This window comes from Chroicocephalus ridibundus, chromosome 1, assembly GCF_963924245.1.
Source record: "Chroicocephalus ridibundus chromosome 1, bChrRid1.1, whole genome shotgun sequence".
NCBI lineage: Eukaryota > Metazoa > Chordata > Aves > Charadriiformes > Laridae > Chroicocephalus > Chroicocephalus ridibundus.
The window spans coordinates 12,002,679-12,022,590 of NC_086284.1; the positions used below are offsets into that span (position 1 = coordinate 12,002,679).

At 48.8% G+C, this 19,912-nt stretch overlaps 3 protein-coding genes across 3 annotated transcripts in view; 2 read left to right on the plus strand and 1 right to left on the minus strand.

The window, feature by feature from the left end:
* Positions 1-19,912, minus strand: part of LOC134513320 (olfactory receptor 51E2-like) — a 109,426-nt gene that overhangs the window by 35,614 nt on the left and 53,900 nt on the right.
* On the plus strand, positions 3,455-4,399 carry LOC134512817 (olfactory receptor 52R1-like). Its single transcript, XM_063328589.1, has one exon. The coding sequence runs from the start codon at positions 3,455-3,457 to the stop codon at positions 4,397-4,399; it is 945 nt and encodes a 314-aa protein (XP_063184659.1).
* Positions 8,545-19,322, plus strand: LOC134511256 (olfactory receptor 51L1-like). Its single transcript, XM_063324921.1, is given in 3 exon segments — positions 8,545-8,891; positions 8,894-9,184; positions 19,066-19,322. Coding segments are annotated over 3 exon segments (837 nt in total). The 5' UTR covers positions 8,545-8,602.

The following is a 19,912-nucleotide window of genomic DNA, read 5'->3' on the forward strand; positions in this document are numbered from 1 at the left end:
AAACACGTCTTGTTATAGCCTTTTCTGCTAAATTAAAGCACATTTTATTTCAAAACAAATACTTTCATTTAAGTGAATTACAAGTAGTTGCCATGTGGGACCTAAAGGCAATTTTGCCCCCTGTCATTTTGGTCATAGTCTGTTTTATTAGAGCTCAGAAGGGTTACAAAATTTTATAAAAATGAAAACCATCTGTACCTGCCTGATGTGATTTGGGAAGTGTGAATGAATTTTTCAGAGGTGCGCTATGGCTCTAAATTCTTTTCAGATGCCTGTGGCATTGAGAAACGTTCCCGCTCCTTCTCCGTATGTTCCTTATTTTTTTTTCCTTTTGTGCTGAAAGAAAAATTAATAAAGAAAAATGAATGAATCATCCTGAAACTTCTGTATTATACTTCCTAGCCGTCTATTTATCAGAAAAACAGTTAGTAGAGCCTCAGAGCAGGGAGGCAAGATTAATTTCTCCTGGGTACGAATGAAAACTGTGTGGGATTCTCGCTTTCAATCTCGTTTTCCAAACTTTAGTTACAGAGCGTTGCTTTGCTGGGGAAGGGAGGGAATATGACTTCTTCCTCAAAGTGTGTCTTTGCTGATGACTATGGCAACCCTTTCCATCTGAAATGTCCATTGCTGAGGCCCCAGCAACAGAAGAAAAGCCTCAACCAGAGCATGGGGCATCTGAACCCACTTCTCCTCCATGAGCAGGGCCAAGAGCCAGCGGCGGGGTTGGATCAACTTAGCTGGGGCCCAGCTGGCTCCAGGAAGGTGAGGAAAGAGCCTGGTTCAGTTGCAAAAGGGACTGAAAAGAGAAGGGATGGGACAAGGAGAGAGAGGGAGGGAAGGACAAGATGGAGATGTGTCTGCACAACAGTGGTTGTGGAGGACAGGGAGTCACACGGGCCTGGAGGTGGCAATGGAGGCAATGAGGAGTTGCATGGAGCTGGAGCAGTTGTTGGAGATCTCCTGGAGGATCTTCAAGTATTCTCTCTTCTCTTCTCTTCTCTTCTCTTCTCTTCTCTTCTCTTCTCTTCTCTTCTCTTCTCTTCTCTTCTCTTCTCTTCTCTTCTCTTCTCTTCTCTTCTCTTCTCTTCTCTTCTCTTCTCTTCTCTTCTCTTCTCTTCTCTTCTCTTCTCTTCTCTTCTCTCTCCAAGTATTCCTGAGGCTGGTCCTGGGGATCCAACATCTTTCCATGCTCTGGCATTTCTGCTGTCCCAGACTCTCTCAGTAGGCTGCCTTGGGGTTTGAGATGGTTCCCCCCTAATGGAAGGGGGGTTTATTTGCATGACTTGCTTTTTAATTGAAATTGGCATTGCCAAAGTTTCGGCAGAGAATGCAGTATTGCGTGAACTCCACAAAAACAGCACAGGGAGGTGCAGCGTGCCACACAGCACTGAGAGTTACTTAACAAACATGCAGAGGGCTCTCAAATGTGCCTCTTGTTATTTCACCATTCTCCATCTATGTAACAGGGATGATGTTACTGATTTCCTTCTCTAAGCCTGTGTTAGAGCTATGGATGAAGCGTAGCAGAGAGAGGATAGATCGCAGTTGTTTGGAAAGTACTTCATAATTTATGCTGCTGCAGTTTTAGTTACAAACCCAGTCACAGAATCACAGAATCACAGAATCATGGAATCATGGAGTGATTTGTGTTGGAAGGGACCATCTAGTCCAACTCCCTGCCACAAGCAGGGGCATCTTCAACTAGGCCAGGTTGCTCAAAGCCCCGTCCAACCTGGCCTTGAACACCTCCAGGGATGGGGCACTGACCGCCTCTCTGGGCAACCTGGGCCAGAGTCTCACCACCCTCATTGTAAAAAGTTTCTAGTCTGAATTCAGGCCTGTGATTTAATTTTGAGCTACCTCATCACTCTTAAGTCTCCTCCAAATAAACACGCTGCAAGAAAACAGACACAAACATGGGCAAAAGGCAGTTGTGTTTATGAGATTGTCAGCGTTGAGGGGGTTAAAAACTGTCTGTTTCTCTCTCTAATTACAAGTTAAGTAGCAGGAGAACTACAGAGCACCCTGCTGGGATTTATCCGTCAGACAGATAAATATCTCCTGGTCTCTGCAGTGCAGAGTCCCTGCCTGGAAACCTGCAGGAGGCAGGTGAGTATTTAGGGTTCAGGCAGCAATTTGCTGCTCTACAATAAGGCCTTTTATGCCATGACTCCTCCTGGGCAGCAGCAGAAAGCGTTGAACAGCCCCCAGTTGGTGGATGTTGCAGGCACGGTCCTGTGTCTCACATTGCCTTGGCTGGGAATTGCGTTCTCTATCCTGGTGTTCTCCGTGGAAGAATGAAGTTTTAGGCAAAGCAGCACCAATGGAGGCAGCTGGGAGGAAGGAGGAAAGAAAAATATCAGGAATTTCCACCGCTAGGATGTTTACTGCCACATGCGAAAAAAAAACAACAACCAGGAAATCTCTCCCAGAGTGCAGGTGACCCCGAGCCGTACGTATTTGTATGGTTTCAAGCGCATCCCCAACAGCCCAGCTCCAGCTGGTGACTGGTGGCCTGGGCTGGGATGCAGTGGTTGTGGTGTGAAATCTGGCTCCGGATAGAGGGGAAGCGGAGCCCGTTGCCGGAGACAGCTCAGCACCGACACCTGAGGGAGGAAAAGCCCAGCTCCCTCCTGGGAAGCTGCTATCGTCTCCTCCATCCCTCTGCTCCCTGCAGCTCCCCAGCACAAGTGCGGTCGGCCACAGGAAGGTTTCTGAGGGGTCTTATCAGGTCAGGAACATTGGCCTAATCTGTGCTGCAGGGGTCTTCAAGGAATCCTTTTCCCCAGGTATTAGGGAAAAAAAACACGAATTGAGCAACGTGCAGGGGCTTGAGCGAGCTGCAGCCTTTTTTGGGGGGAGAATGGACATCACTGGAGCACTGCATTTCGGGGGGGGGGGGGGGGGGCGGGTGTCAAATACTGTGGCACTGGATCAGTTTTTTGCCCTGAAATTAAATGTTTCTTAACTGAAGCAAGCACCTGTTGCCTCCGTTTACACTGGCAAGCAGGAAAGCTGTAGGGCTGGTGTTAATGACCTCGTATCCCCACTGCGCACATTTCAAGAAGGTTTACTTTAGGCCAGCTTTCATCTGGTCTCCTAGGCTGGACACCCTTCGGACACTGGAGAAGTATGAGGTGTGCACCTCGGGCAGTCTTCCTCTTCTGTTTGATCCCGGAGGAATTCGGTCTGCCTGCTCCAGGACCGCTCCACCAGGTGGGACAGAGCACTTGCAGTGGAAACCGGCAGGACACTCGCTTCAAAAGTGCTCTCTTGAACCAGTGCAAGCAGCTGTCACTGGGGTGGATGGATGTGTGGGGAATTTGAGCTTCTAGACCATACCTCATGCCAATCTCTGGTTGCCACTGACCAGATCAGGTCGAGGGTGTTTGATGCTTCTTTTTACAGGACACAAGAGTCTTCAGTGTAGGCAATAGTCAAGAAGGGTTTCATGTCTCTGAACTCTACTGCCTTCTCCCACCCTCCTTTTCTTCTACTCATTGGCATCCCTGGGCTGGAGAAGGAGCAGTTCTGGATTGCCTTCCCCTTCTGCATCATGTATGCCATTGCTGTGCTGGGGAACATCGCCCTTCTCCTCATTATAATGGCAGAGCCAAGCCTGCACGAGCCCATGTACCTCTTCCTGGCCATGCTGGCCTTCACTGACCTGGTCCTATCGACATCCACACTACCCAAAATGCTTGGCATCTTCTGGCTGGGCTACGGGGAGATTGGGTTTCTCTGCTGCCTTGCTCAGTTGTTCTTCATCCACACCTTCTCATCGGTGGAGTCGGGCGTGCTCATGGCCATGGCCTTGGATCGCTATATCGCTATTTGCCACCCATTGCGGCACTCCAGCATTCTCTCTGTGCCGGTGGTGGTGGCCCTCGAGAGCCTGGTGCTGGTGCGTGGGGTCCTCCTGGTGAGTCCCCTCTGCTTCCTCCTCCACAGGATGCCCTTTTGCCAGCATCACGTCATCTCCCACTCCTACTGCGAGCACATGGCCTTGGTGAAGCTGGTGTGCGGGGACACCAGAGTCAATGTCATTTACGGCCTCTTCGTGGCTTTCATAGTGATAGGGTCTGACATGATCCTGATATCTGTGTCCTACACCATGATCCTGCGGGTGGTAATGAGGCTGTCATCTGCAGAGGCACGACTCAAGGCCTTCAGCACTTGTGCATCCCATGTCTGTGTCATTCTTGCCTTTTATGTCCCTGCCCTCTTCACATTCCTCACCCACCGGTTTGGGCAGAGCATCCCTCCCCCGGTCCATATAATGGTGGCCAATCTCTACCTGCTGGTGCCCCCCGTGTTAAACCCCATTGTTTATGGGGTGAGAACCAAGAAGCTCTGGGACAGGGTGGTCCTCCTCTTCCAGCAGAAGGGAAACTGACCCACATGTATGTGCCTCAAACTGTGCTCATAATTTACTGATAACGCTGGTAAATTTAACGAGAGTTAACGTTGTGGCTATTTGTTCAGGGAGGAACCGTTCCTCAATGCCTGGAGTTTAAGCAATGCATTCTTGCAGAAATCACTGTATTGTCTCTTCTGTTATCACCATCCAGGACGTTTCATCCATTGTGTGATGAAACCTGGCATAAAGACATTCAGTCTGGCTCCTACCACCAGTGGGAGATGGAGAGGTCACCCCTCCCAGAAGTTGGATTCCTCACTGTTAAAATTCTTTCACTATTAGAAAAACTATCCCCTCATTATTAAAATATTTACACTATAAGGCTGAGTACCCCCAAAAGATCTTCCTGCAGCAGCTGTCATTATATGAAGAGTGTCCCTGGACTGTCTGTGTGATGGGAAGGTGCTCGGATGGGAATGGTGACTGTCCTTGTAGAAGGAAGTAGGTAGAATTCAATTGTAAGCGTTATCCTTTTTTTTTTGTGAAGAAGGCAAAACATACAATAATCCTATGGTAGCAATTCCAAAAGTCCTATGTAAACATAAACCCTTTCAAAAACATCAGAAGTCCTCACTGATGCAATTATTTGGAGTGACCTATCACAGGGAGATCATTGCTAACAGGATGGCACTCTACTAATATAAGCCAACTATCCCAATAAACAGGCAGACATGTTTTACAGAATCACTGCTCTATATCTGAAAAAGGTAGGAAGCAGAATGAGATGAAGCTCAGACGACCCAAATTCAAGTTACGAGACTCAAACACGCTACGGACCTTCGCTCTATGTTTAGCGCAAGCTGAAGAGCACTAACGGATGGAGAGGGGATCTCTAACCTGGCCTGGCATTTCTTGGAGCTCTCTGTCTTCCTGAGCAGCCCTGACTATCGTGGCCGCCTACGAGGAGGCTCCGGGCTCTGCTATCTCTCCGTGAGCTGGACGGATACCAGCGGGGAAGCAGGAGGCGGGGGGTGGGGGGTGGGGGGGCAGGAAAAGAACATGCACTTCTGCTGAAGCGAGGCAGATGTTAGGCTGCAGACAAAATGGGAAATGAATATTTTTTGGCACCATTTCAGTAGAATACTTAAATTTTGACTCAGTTCATCCTTTTTCTTCAGATAAGAGAGAAGCATCTTTTCACGGACTGCAGACGAGAGGCAGGGGAAGCCGAAGGAGGAGAGATACAATTCTGGTTTGTCAAAGAGCTGGCCTCAGAGCACCCACTTCCACCACCATTGCTCCTAAAGAAGGGCTCCACCATATCTCGTGGATTGATGCTCTGGTGAGGTAGAACCCCCATTTTCCTGCAGAGTCCACAAAAAATGTTGTTTTCATTTTCATTAACAACATGGGAGCTGCCCTCATGACCAAGGACCATCCACCCCACCACACTGTCTCCTCTGGTGGCAACGGGAGACGTCTTCTGAAACGGCTTTTTTAGGGGAGAAATGACAGCAGGGGATCGTTGCTGGTCAGATACGTGTAAAGGTGACTCTCTGACTCATATAGCTCCTTGTGACCTGTGAGACGTGTGCATACAAGCCATCACCACCACGTAATATCAGATACTCAGCACCAACAGCTTGGGCTCCTACTTCAGGATTCTCTTCTCTGTAAGTAAATAAGGCTGGCTGTGACATCTGGATCACTGCGCAGTATGGATGGGGATGGTTGCTGTGGTGGGAGGGGGTCAGCAGGTCCCTCCAGTCACTGCTAACGCTGCATGTGACCTGCCTGGAGAAAGCAGTGGGAAAGCCGAGGAGGTCTGTACCCAGACCAGGGACACAAGCACACTTTCATGGGGCAGGTGTAAAACTCTGGGGTGGTGCTTTGAAACCCAAAGGCAACAAATGGTCCCGTTGTTGAAAAAAGCCAAAGCTGAATGTTTTGATGGGTAGCCCAGTGATTTCAGGAGTGTCATCTCCTGACAGTGGTGCTTGAGGCCACAGCTGCCAGGAAAGGGAGATCTTGCCACCATCGCTCTCTCCTCTCATTAGGTTCACATCTCTCCTTCTCGCCTCTGCAGAGGGAAAGTTTCCTCCTGTCTGACGTCTCCTCTTTGAAGCCAGAAGCCAACACCACATTCAAGACCTGCTTTGACTTCACACCTAGTTTCTAGTCCTACTTAGCTCCTGGTGCTGACCTAAGGCACTTCCACAGTAGCCCCCCGACTTGACACCGGTGTCACGACATTTTTACCATCTCCTTTGAGATAGTGGATCGATCAATAAAAAAAAAAAAAAAAAAAAGAGAAGTCCCCAGTGAGCCTGGGCGTCCTGGGGTATTTTGTGGAGTGGCGATACAAGGATGGATGCGTTCACTGGCAGCCTGGAGGCGAGATGTTCAGGCAGCTCATATTTGGGTATTGCTCCATATGTAAGGCAAAGTGATCTGCTTTTTCAGGACTGCCTTTCACATGTCAGATGTTAGACAATCTCAGATAACTTTGGCAGTAGTACTGTAGTATTAGTGTTAAAGTGATTATTAGTTTTAGAGGGAGGATGCACGTGTAATCATAGAATCACAGAATCATAGAATGTTTTGGGTTGGAAGGGACCTTCAAGACCATCTAGTTCCAACCCCCCTGCCCTGGGCAGGGACACCTCCCACTAGACCAGGTTGTTCAAAGCCCCATCCAGCCTGGCCTTGAACACTGAATGAAGAGCTTGTTACCCTCAGACCCTGTTCTTATCAGTGAGGACTGTACACACCATTCGTCTGACCTGGGTAGACACCAGCGTGAGACAACCTGCTTTCTCATGGTCCCTGTTCCCCAGCGTGACTGGTGGGGTCCAGACAACCATCTGAGATGCTGATACCTACACAGCAGTCACCTGCACCCAGGTGAGGGGACAATGACCTTCAAGGAATGACAACCCTTTCCTGTGTTACAGCTTGGGAAGGTGGGCGAGTAAGATGCAGAAGCGGTTCCTGCAAACTACAGGGTGTTGCCAGAGCTCTCCTCCCTGTGAGAGGGTGATTTGGTTATTGTTTACTTCATTTCTACTGGAAACCAGCACTTGCACTTGTACAAGTGGAGAACATCCAAGTCCAAAATCTTTCGCTCTTGCGCTAGGAGATGTTCACAGTGGTGCTTTTTGGCAGCACGATGGTGAGTGCTTGTTGGCTGGATCCTGCAAAATGTTGCTGCACTATCTGGGTTCTCAGCTGTGCACAGCTCTCAAAGATGCAGAAACCACTTGGTGCAAAGGCGCTTATATCAGGTCTTTGCTGCCAAGGTTATTTTTAGGAAAAAGAAAGATCACCAAGTCTGATACTCATTCACAGAAAGAAAGAAAACGGAGGGGCAAAGAATTTAAAAAAAAAGAAAAAGAAAAAGAAAAAGAAAAAGAAAAAGAAAAAGAAAAAGAAAAAGAAAAAGAAAAAGAAAAAGAAAAAGAAAAAGAAAAAGAAAAAGAAAAAGAAAAAGAAAAAGAAAAAGAAAAAGAAAAAGAAAAAGAAAAAGAAAAAGAAAAAGAAAAAGAAAAAGAGATATCTAAAATGAGGATGAAGCTCACAGCCAGCAGAGAAGAGGTCTCTGTGACATCTGCACAGCAGGGCTATGGGAATCTCATTCATAAAGCGCTAGAAACCACACTCAGATATCTGAGGGGGGGGGAGGGGGGGGAGGGCGGGTGTCACCTGGCAATGTCAGAGCACATCTAGGTACCTGCCTGGTGCTCCTTCTCTTGCTTTTCTAGAGAAGGACGAGGAAAAGCCAGAGCAAGGGCTGGTGAACTCCCTTTCTAACTCCCAAGTCCCGAGACAGGCTTTCTGCGTGAGATACAAGTCTGCTTTCACCCTTCGTCCAGATGCCACCTCTTAAGACTTTTTGCTCTCTGGTGCAACACAGTCAATACAGTATCACGTCTGGCAATCTCCTAAACAGATCTCTGTGTCCAGGCATAGAGAAGGCCATAATTCAACCACCAACTAGGTGCTGTGTCTCTCGAACTCCATAAGCCTTCTGACTTGTGGGAGCTGTAGTTCTCCATGCCGAGAACCAATCACAAAGGTAAATCATCCTCTTGCTGTCTCAGCAAACTCAGAATTCTGGATCTCCATCACTGCAGGGAGAGAGACATGAAGAAAACTTTGCCTTATGGCATGATAGATTTGATGCCTGCCATCCCCAGATGTTCTCCATTCACTGCTTCTCCATCCTGGACTCTGGGGGCCATGGCCTTTGACCACTTTGTGGCCATCTACAACCCCCTGCAGTTTGCAGCTGTCCTGACCAACCCCAGGACAGGTGTCACTGGGCTGGGGCTCATGGTGAGGAGCATTAGCCTCTTGCTCCCCTTGCCAATACTGAAGAAGCTGTCGTTCTGCAGGTCCCATGTGCTGGCGCACTCCTCCTGTGCCCACCCCAACTTACTCCAGCTGCCCTGTGCAGATGTTAAGGTGAACAGCAGATATGGCTTATTAGTCGTCCTGGCCACCTTTGGACAAGGCTTGCTGTCTATCATCCCGTCTATGTCATGATCATTTCGACTGTGCTGAGTATCACATCCAAGGAAGAGCATCTCAAGGCCCTGAACATCTGCGTCTCTCGTATCTGTGTTGTTTCAGTTTATTATATCCCAATGATTGGGTTGTCCATGGTGTACAGGTTTGGGAAACATGGTTCTCCTCTGATTCACATCCTCATGGCTATCAACCCTCTTGTACCCCCTGCGCTTAACCCCATTATTTACAGTGTGAAAACCAAACAGACCTGCAGGGGGATGCACAAACTTCTCGTTCCAAGAAGACACCGATGTAGGACACAGGAGGCCCAAGAGGTTTTGCATATGGTAGAGCAGCTAGTGAATAACAATTTAGATCTCTCTACCCCATCCTGTCATCTGTTTGGCTGCTGAGAATCCTGAACTTTTAAACTCTTTCTATGCAGCAGATGAAGCGTACCCTGTTTCTACGCCCACAGCAGTTTCTTTGCTGTATAAAGGAGTGTTGCAGAATCTACAGCCCTCTATAGATGCCTGGTCAGTAATGTAGGAGCTGTAACTGCCTGGGGTTCCTAAGCTAATGGCTCCTCCTTTTAGACAAGGAGGGCACAGCAGCGGAGGTGTGGGGTTAAGGGTTCCCACCTTCTCCACAGCACTGTGTCAGCTGGACCTACAGCTTCTGCCAGAACGAGGAGGAGATCATGACTAATCATAGTTGGGTTGGAAGGGACCTTTAAATGCCATCTAGTCCCACCCCCCTGCAGTAAGCAGGGACATCTTCAACTAGATCAGGTTGCTCAGAGCCTCATCAAGCCCGGCCTTGAATGTCTCCAGGGATGGGGCCTCCACCACCTCTCTGGGCAACCTGTGCCAGTGTCTCAAGTATGGTGACTTTCAGCTCCAGCAGCACGAATCACAGCTTTTGGACATGCCTTGTTCTTGCTGGAAATGTCACCTGGCTGGAACAAGAGGGCTTTGCCACACACCCAGGTCCTTAGACACTTCAGAGCCTTAGCAAGTCTGGCTGCAGGTGTAAAAAGATTGAATGAACAGCTATTGCACATATGCAGGTCTATGCTGATGCACTGGAGGCTAGATGGCTGAGCATATCGAGGAAGCATTAGATTTTCCCTGTGTGGGCTTCAGGACACCAGCAGATGTGTGCCCAGGCAGCATTGGACAGGAGGATCCACCTCACAGAATCACAGAATCACAGAATGGTAGGGTTGGAAGGGACCTCTGGAGATCATCCAGTCCAACCCCCTGCCAGAGCAGGGTCACCCACAGCAGGTCGCACAGGAAAGCGTCCAGGTGGGTTTGGAATGTCTCCAGAGACGGAGACTCCACCACCTCTCTGGGCAGCCTGTGCCAGGGCTCTGCCACCCTCACAGGAAAGAAGTTCCTCCTCATGTTTAGGTGGAACTTCCTATGCTCAAGTTTGTGCCTGTTACCTCTTGTCCTGTTGCTGGGCACCACTGAAAAGAGCCTGGCCCCATCCTCCTGACACTCACCCTTTCAGTATTTATAAGTGTTGATAAGATCCTCCCTCAGTCTTCTTTTTTCCAGAGTGAAGAGACCCAAGCCCCTCAGCCTTTCTTCATCAAAGAGGTGTTCCAGTTCCCTCATCATCTTGGTAGCTCTCTGCTGTCCCCTCTCCAGCAGTTCCCTGTCCTTCTGGAACTGGGGAGCGGAGCCCATTGTCAGTCCTCGCTTGCAGGTACCAGCCTGCCCAACCAGCTCCCTCACTTTGCTTCCTGGATTTTCAGATTTTCATCTTTTCACCCCATGCAGGATGCCCTGTCTGCCGCTCCGCAAACCTTAGAATCACAGAATGGTTCAGGTTGGAAGGGACCTTAAAGATCATCTAGTTCCAACCCCCCTGCCCTGGGCAGGGACACCTCCCACTAGACCAGGCTGCTCAAAGCCTCATCCAGCCTGGCCTCGAAAACCTCCAGGGATGGGGCACTGACAACTTCCCTGGGCAACCTGTGCCAGTGCCTCACCACCCTCACAGTAAAGAATTTCTTCCTGAGAGCCCATCTAAATCTACCCTCCTTCAGCTTGAAACCCTTACCCTGGGTCCTATCATTACAATCCCTGATCCTTCCTGTAGGCCCCCTTTAGGGACTGGAAGGGGCTCCAAGGTCTCCGCGGAGCCTTCTCTTCTCCAGGCTGAACAACCCCAACTCTCTCAGCCTGTCCTCACAGCAGAGGTGCTCCAGCCCTTTGATCATCTTTGTGGCCCTCCTCTGGACCCGTTCCAACAGGTCCATGTCCTTCTTACGCTGAGAACTCCAGAGCTGGATGCAGTATTCCAGGTGGGGTCTCACCAGAGGGGCAGAATCACCTCCCTCGACCTGCTGGCCACGCTTCGTTTGATGCAGCCCAGGATGCGGGAGGTTTCTGGGCTGCAAGTACACATTGCCAGCTCGTGTTGAGCTTCTTGTCCACCAGCCCCCCCAAATCCTCTCCTCAGGGCTGCTTTCAAGCCATCCTCCACCCAGCCTGCATTTGCGCCTGGGATTGCCATGACCCAGGTGCAGGACCTTGCACTCGGCCTGGTGGAACTTCATGATGTCCACCACCGCCACTGCCCATCGCCCGGCTGCTGAGTTTGGACCACGGCTTGTCTCTCAGTAGATATGGTCCTGCTCGTCCTCCTGTCCTCCACCTGCACCCTTTGCTATCACTAAACCTTCCCTTCAGCAGAAGGGAAAGGGTAAAAGGCTGCCGTTTTCTCCCTGTTTCATGTCTGTACAGCAGCCGGCACCGTGGGACTGTGCTCCTTGACAAGGGTCCCCGGGAGCTGCAGAAACAGAAGCAATTACTGACATTTATCTGTCACCCACTCTGACCCCCGAGGGGACACGGTCACTCCTGCAAGTGTAAATTTGGTAAGGCATTGATAAATTTAGAACGTCATCGTTTCCCTTCACTTCAGAGATTATTTACTATTCTAATCGTTGTTGCCATTACCACAGTTCTTACTGATAGCCCATCAAGCTATCCAAAGTGACAGGTATTTCAGTCGATACATGTGTTAGTAACATACACAGCAACTATACTTCTTAGCAGAAATGTTGTTATTACAGCTAACGGTTATGGGTACAATTAAGCAATGTGTACACAAACCCAGCTCTCATTTCTCCTACAGAACTGTCAACCACAGGCTTCCAACCCACAGCCCCCGGATACCTCAGGGAAATACAGTGTTATGTGAAATACAAATCATGAAAGGAAAGCTACGCTTAAAGGGCTTAAGCTTTGAATGCAGGGATGGTACCCTTTGGGATTGTAGATTAAAAAAAAAAAAAAAAAAAAAAGAGGTTATAAAACGCTCCTCTAACCCACGCTAATTCTTTGCCTGACTTTGCTCCTCTTTTCAGGGGCTGCAGTGGCTGCTGTGGAAGAAGGTAAACTTTTCCAGCCCTCAGCACTCAAGGAATTCACACTCCATCTGTCTATGTAAACAGGGAACATGGCATTGTTTAATTGGAGGGCATGTGGCTAAACTCATTAGTGTGCCATGAAAAATGGAATTAGTCTATTTCCAACCGCCCCACTTCTCAGACAAAGCTCCAGACATCTGTGCCTCAGCTCTTTACTTCGCCAGCTAAATAATTAGCTGGATAAGTCAAATTAGCAGACAGCTTTCCAGAGTGCTCCAATTATCTTCGACATGAAAATACAGATTTAAGTATTTGAATCTGGGTGTACGGACTTGAACAGGTACCTCATCCCCACCATCCGTAAATGTGCTTTGGATGTCCCACAAAAAGAAAACGATTGCTTTGTTCACTCTGTGCATCATCGACTGTTCTGGCCTGGGTAAGTATTCATTAAACTGGGAAAAGTCCCGTCCTCCACCCATGGGGCTGCCCCAGAGGATCGCTCTCCTGCCCCTGCCGTGTACCTCCATGAAGCTGTTCACCTCGATTGCCCCACCGTGGGGCTGAAGAAAGAATATTCCTCTCCTGCTCCTCCCATCCACCTTTTATTTTCCTCCTTTCAAGACACGTAAGCACTGTGTCTGCACCCAGGGGGAGGATGAATTCCCACAGCCCAGCCGGGTGCTGTGCCATGGAGGGGGGAGTTGGTGGGCGCTCTGCTCCAGTGGATGCTTAGCTTCTGCTCACGAGGATGAACACAGAGCCTGTAGACAGAGTGTAATCCTTGCTCCGTCCTGCTTCATGGCACCATCCATCAGGATCTTGCTCAGTAAGGACCAGAGGAACTGGTTTGCCACCTCCAAGTGTGCTCAGCACCAGCCACTTCAGACACTGGAGCAAAACATTGTCCCATCAGCAGATGCGGCATAATCTGTGTTTTGTGAAAGATCCCGTGGAAAAACGGTTGTTAAAACTTGCCTTGAGGGCTTTAAATCCTACCTGAATTGTGCCCTTGTAACACTGGATGTTGCTCTCTATAGAAATGTCCACTCCCTGCTCCAAATATCAGCGGCTGCATCCCTGCGGTGTCACTGGGTTGCAGCAAGAGGCACCCGGGCTGTGGAAAACACTGAGAAAAGACAGTGGGGTGGGGATAACTAGGGACAGATGATGAAGATGTATGATAGATGATGAAGATGTATGCGGATAGATGGACAGAAATAGGCAGCCAAAGGGTGTGCTGGCAATAGCTGCCTGGCTGTCGAGGGGATGGGCTTGGAGGATGCACTGATTTTGGCTGGGATAGAGTTAATTTCCTTCATGGTTTGGATTTATGACCAAAGCAGTGTTGAGAAAACACTGACAGTTTATTTATTTCTGAACGGTGCTTACACAGCATCAAGGCCTTTCCTGTTTCTCTCCCTGCCCCACCAGTGAGCAGGCTGGGGGTACACAAGCACTTGGGAAGGGACACAACCAGGACCCCAGCTGACCAAAGGGATATTCCGTACCATATGACATCAGGCTCATCAATAAAAACTGGGGGAAGGAGGAAGGGGGGGCATTCGCTGAACATCTGTGGGGTTAAACCACAGCAGAAAGAGACAGATGGATGGATGGATGGATGGATGGATGGATGGATGGATGGATGGAGGGAGGGAGGGAGGGAGGGAGGGAGGGGTGGAGGGATGGAGGGATGGAGGGATGGGTGGCTGGAGGGATGGGTGGCTGGATGGAGGGATTGGATGGGTGGATGGGTGGACAGACATACGGGCGGACGGACGGACGGATGGATGGATGGATGGATGGATGGATGGATGGATGGATGGAGAGTGTGAAACAGCTGCAGGAATGCACAACGATAGATAAGCAAGCCAGCAGTGAACCAAAGCTACCTTTTATCACAAAATCTGAGTGGAAAACGACCCACCCAAAATAAAAACATCAACAATGAAACAAGGCTGACGTGGAAGTGCAATGACCCTTCAGATGCCCTTACCTCTGTTTGGCTGAAGTCCTTGGGCAGACGATGCGGAGGGACAGGGAACCGCACTCCTGCCTGAGTGTTCCGCGCGCAGATGAAACTGTCTGTTTTTATAATGCCTGTGTGAACTCTCAGCAGCAACGACAGTCACCTGGGACCTGCTGCGGGGGCTGAGGCCGTGAAAGTCAAACCAGCGACACAGCCCAGGAAGGTGGTGGTGCTCCCTTCCGCACCTTGAGCTGCTATACCCTGGAGGCAGCACAAGGGTAAATGCTGCAGGAGCAAACACGAGGATCACAAACATTTAGGAAACACTGGTCAGAGCAACAATGAAAAAAAACCTTTTCACTGGATTTTTCTTCCTTTTAAAAACAGAACCCTGAATTTTTAAAATGTTAAACATTTAAACATAAAGTCAATTTTTTGCCCCAAGTGTAGATGTGGCTCCAGGGTGAAAGTGCTGCTCTGCGCTTGCCAACTAGATCTGAAGGTAAGATATAGCTGCAGCTCCCTGGAAACACTGCTTAGATTTCACCACTGAATTTTGGGTAAAATAGAGTGCATCTTTAGATCTTTGCACCCCAAGAAAAACGCACACATCCCTGCCAAGACTTTTAGTGCAAAAGCGGTGCCTCGCTCTTCTTCGTGTGCTTCGGAAGATGAAAGTTCTTCCATGGCAAAACTTTGGGGAGAGAGGGCTGGGAAAGGGATGGAGAGAGGGAGGTGCAGGTCCTACAGGCTCAGCACATACCACCACAGGCAGAGGTTGAGCTACTTTTTGGCCATGGCAAAGCACCCTTACATGGTGACACACACATCGCTTTTCAAACATCAGCAGTGGAATCCACGTAAACCCTTTTAAAGATATATGCATTTTATTTTCCCCATGTTATGGGTAGGGCAACTAAAAGAAAGAGGCAAAACAGAAAAAGCTAAGGCCAGGGCTAGTGTTCATGGAGTACTTTGCTGGAATACAGTCCCAAGGTGCCAACGGGAAACGATCCAGCGGTGATTCAAGTACAGATCATTCCTGACAATACCTGCGTTTCAGCTCATTATCTGGGACAGACTCAAACATGCAGAAAGGGCCAAGACAAACTGTCTTGCCCTTCGTTCCCACCGAAAGTGGTTCTTTCTCTCTAGTGTTGCCAAACACTGAAAACTTCATGTCAAGGAGAAAAGAACAGCCAGTTCTAGCCATGCAGAATTAAGTCAGAAGTACTGAGTGTACAGATCTTAAACCAAGACGCATAAATGCCTAACCCTTTTTATTTTCCTGAAGTGAAAAGGAGGTAAATAAGCTGTCAATGGGAACATGTTTGGAAGCCAAAACCAAGTATTGTCTCAGTAAATAAAGCTGTTGCTCTCACGAAGGATGCTTCATAGTAATATCCATGTAGACACTGTTTTGCTAACGTCTAACCGTGTAACTATTCTTGTCCATAGTTCACATAGCAGAAATTAATAAAGCAAACAGAAACTTCCCAAACAAAACTGTCCCAAAATGAAGCACTCCCCTCCATGGAAGGAGGTTCTTCCCTGGAAGACGTGGGACAGAGGGAGGGCAGAGCAGGAATGAAGCTGTTTGATGGTTTGAGACACAACCAGGCAGCACGTGGAGAAAGTGGCAGGAGTGCTGAGCAGGACAGGGTGAGCATATTTGCAAAAAGTCTCCATCTGTGCAGGTGCTTTGCAGTGCTCGGGGCAGCGATGGTCTCTCCAGCTCTGAGCACTGCTGCAGAAGCAACGGGACAGCGTTGGAGCGTGTCTTGGTGATTTTCTCCACATCTGTCCCAGAGGACAACCACAGCCACCCGCTGCCGAAAGGCCGCTGTGGCCACAGGGGCAGATAGCTGAGCACCAAACCATGGCAGGTTTTGGGCAAGCTTAATCATCACTCTGCAACCCTGCGGTGAAGCTGAGTAGTCTCCAGGAGGTGACTCTCCCACTTGTGGTCCCTCAGGTCAGGAGGGACCATGCCCTGCGGTGAGATGGTGCTCCGCTTTCTGGGGACCGGCCTGTCCTCCCTGTCATTCTCACATCTCTGCTGTACGAACAAAGGTGGTGCTTCTCCAGCCGCTGGAGTCTGACGGTGTGGATTTCTCTAAATGACATTAGCTACCGTGGCGTTTGTTACTGAGCAGCGAATATGCGGGTCTCTAGCGCAGGAATTCTGAATTTCTGTGGGGTGGAGCACGGGGACCTGTCACACAGCACCAGAGAGACTGGGGGAGAGACATGATAAAAGGCTGTCAAGAATAACAAAAAAAAAAAAAAAAAAAAGAATAATTTGGTTTCTGAGTTCAGCTTGTGCCAGTGAGAACTCCTGCCCTTCTGGCCAAATGAGTCTTTTGGATATGAAAGAGAAACTCATCATCATCTCACAAACATTGTCCTTGCCACTTCTGGTTTGGGATGGAAAATGAGAACGTGTCTGGTTCTCTTATTGAAGAGAATTTGGGCTGGAAGGGCACTAAACAGAGGTGGGAGGAGGTGAGGGGGCGGGAAAAAGGAAAGATGAGGCAGATCAGCTATAATCATTCACTCCAGGGTTTCAAACCTTCATTTCTCCAAAGTTACCAAGGGGGGCGGATCAAAAACCTCTTAATATCCAAACGATTTTTCTCAAGGTTTTTGAAGCAGTTGCCATGACATCGGATTTTGCCAGTGACACAGGAAAAAAGCTGTGGTCCTGTTCCCAGCCAGCCCTTGCACAACGTGACTGATGGAAACCAGCCAGCAGAACTGTCCCCGTCCCTCCAGGCTCACCATGGGATTCCTTGGCCCTATAGATTGCAGCCCTCTCCTATGGGCTCGGCAAGCTGAAAAGGATCCCTCTGTATATTCTGTCCAAATATTCCTGTAACATGAAGTGCAGTGTGAAAAACTACCAGAAATGGTTGCTGCAGGGGCACGGGGCCATGAGGCAGCTTGGTTATTTCCATTCTGTTTCTTGGAGAAAACGTCCCCTTTATTTACTTCTCAAAAGCAATAAAGCGTCTCTTGCAAAAATCAGAACAAGTACATTACCATTCATCCTCATTTCAAGTAGTGTGGGAAAACACAACAAACATATCACATGGATGGCTGAATTTTGTTATGATTATTTTCCAGTCCCCCCAGCTGTAAGACCTGTCTTTCTGAAACGCTCCATTATGCTGACGCCTCTGACAGATAATTCCCTCTAGAGGCATAAAATCATGCCTTACACTATATATAACCCCAGCAGGGGCAGCACAGAGTCAGTTAAAGAGTATTTTTGGCTTATGCTAAAAGGTGAAGCTGGTTTGGGTTTGGGTTGGTTTGTTTTTTTTTTTTTTTTTGGCTCCTGTTATTGTGTTAAGTGTGGGGATCAGGGCAGATAAAAATGGTTATACCTGATATTCCTGTGGTTAGCCTGCTCCTTCGACTGACATTAAACCTTGAATAAGAATTCCTTGAAAGGCTCTAGGGTTTGAATAATTAATTTGATTTTTAAGCAGGAGCTTTTAAGGTTTCATTTCCAGGCAATATGCCACAGCAGTTAACACGAGGGTTTCACTGTAGAGAAAACACAAATGCTTCTTTCATAAGCAGAAAACACACCGCCACGTTTTTCATTGCATAGACCCCATTAACTTAGCCTAGCACAGATATTCGACTAATTCTTTTTCTTAACACCTGCACAAACTGCACACAATATCTATTATGAGATAAATGAGAAGTTCTGTTTTCCATCCCGCCATTCGTAAACCTCCATTTTCATGGTGGATCTGCAGGAGGGCAGGCCCCAGGAGGAGAGGTGATGTCTCCCGACGGCTGAGGAAGAGCAGATATTGCAATCACAGATCACAACTGTTTTCTAATTTATATAATTTAACCTTATTTCCTAATGCCCTTTCTGACCAATTTTCACAAGAAGTAATCCTCCTCTCATGCAATCTATTCAATTATTAGTCTGTGCCCTCGTTGTCGAAATTCCTTTCTCTCCAAAGCAACACGGTGTGCTCATTCATCACGGGTTTGCCTTGCTGTCTTGGGTTTGAGAGAAGCTGCCACGAAAGAGGAGAACAATCCATCAACCTGCTAGAGAGAGTTTCCCATCATTTCAGGGCTGTGTGCTGCAATGCACAGGGATTCGGGGGTTTTCTATCATTTCTAAACCAGACCTGAACCAAATCCTGGCTTCGCAGACTGCAGTTCCTCAAAAGTGAGAGGTCATCAAGAGGACCTCATGGGGGTGAGCACTGGACCAGCCTCCTGGTCACAGACTTTCTGCTAACCACATTCCACCCGCGTGAAGCAGCTTACCTCAGTTTTCCGCCTCAATTTGTTCTGTTCATGTCACTATGGGCAATGGAAATGGTGTTAGTCTGTATGCTAGAAAAGCAGACCAAAGCCTCTACCAGCCCTGCATCATGTCCTCTCCATGCTGGCCTTCCCTCACCTTGGGCTGTGTCTCTCCACCATGCCAGGGGTGCTGCAGTCCTTGCTTATGGCTATTAGCCTGTACCCCCCTATGTCTCAGCTCTTCCTTACCTGCTCCCTCACCTTCCTGGAGTCAGCAGTGCTTTCTGCCATGCCCCTCAACAGCCTGATAGCTCTCTGCCCTCCACAAACCTGTACAACCATGCCAAAAGGCATGAGGGCAGCCCAAATAGGGCTGATGAACCCACAGAGGAGCATAGCCCCCATCACACCCTGGTCCTCCACCTCCTCTGTCTGCCTGGTGGCTGAGGAGTGTCTTGTCCCATCCCCTTTGTCTCCGTCCCACCCGTCTGCCCTCCTAAGAGATGACATTCAACAGCATCTATGCCCCAGACTTCATTTTCTTCACCACAGGTTCAGATCTCCTCTTCATTTTGTTGTCCTCCACCATGGTCCTCGTGACACCTCTCAGCACTGCCTCCATAGACAAGGTTCTAAAGGCTGTGTGGTCTCAGGCTTCTACATCCCAGCAGGATGTAGAATCCCAGTTAGTCCACCCTGCACAGATCTGGGAAAGAGGCACCCTCATCTTCCATGCCGTGGTGGGCAACACCTACATCCTCCTCCCACCCCTCTGCAATCCTGTCTTTTACAGCATCCAAACAAAGTAGACTTATAAAAGCACCTTCAACTTGTTTCTTTATGGACCTCTTCGAAATGAACCATAGGTGAGAAAAGCAAGCATCTTGCAAACTCAGAGTGCAGAACCACGGGAAAATTCTGGTGGGAAAGGTGTTACGGGGGTCTCCAGTCTGATGCCGTGCTTGAAGTCAGCGCGTGGGCTGCACTGCTGCTGACTGAACAGCGTTTCCAGGAGCTTCGCTATTCCCTGTACAAAACCCCGCAGATTTGGTGCAGAGGAGAAGCCTGCTGAACCCAGGTGAGGTGAAAGATTACGACCCACAACAACCAGTTACTCCCTGGTAACTCCAGAAACTTCTCTCACAGCCAGGACTCTACGGTGCCAGATGCTGTAAACAGCACCGATTGTCAGCTCCCTCATGAAAGGAATTTCCAGTCTTGGTTTAAGACAAGATTTAAGAGTAAGATAAACACAGTCCTGACCATTTTTATGTCTTTCTCCTGTTCTGTATAATAAAATAGCTAACAAAAATTTAACTTGCCAACCTTGTCCCATGGAACGAATAACCAAGCCTGACCCACAGCTTCGCTCCATGGACCACGAAGGACCCTGGGATGG

Coding starts and splice junctions, on each gene's coding strand:
- LOC134512817 (XM_063328589.1), top strand. CDS start 3,455: ATGTCTCTGAACTCTACTGCCTTCTCCCACCCTCCTTTTCTTCTACTC.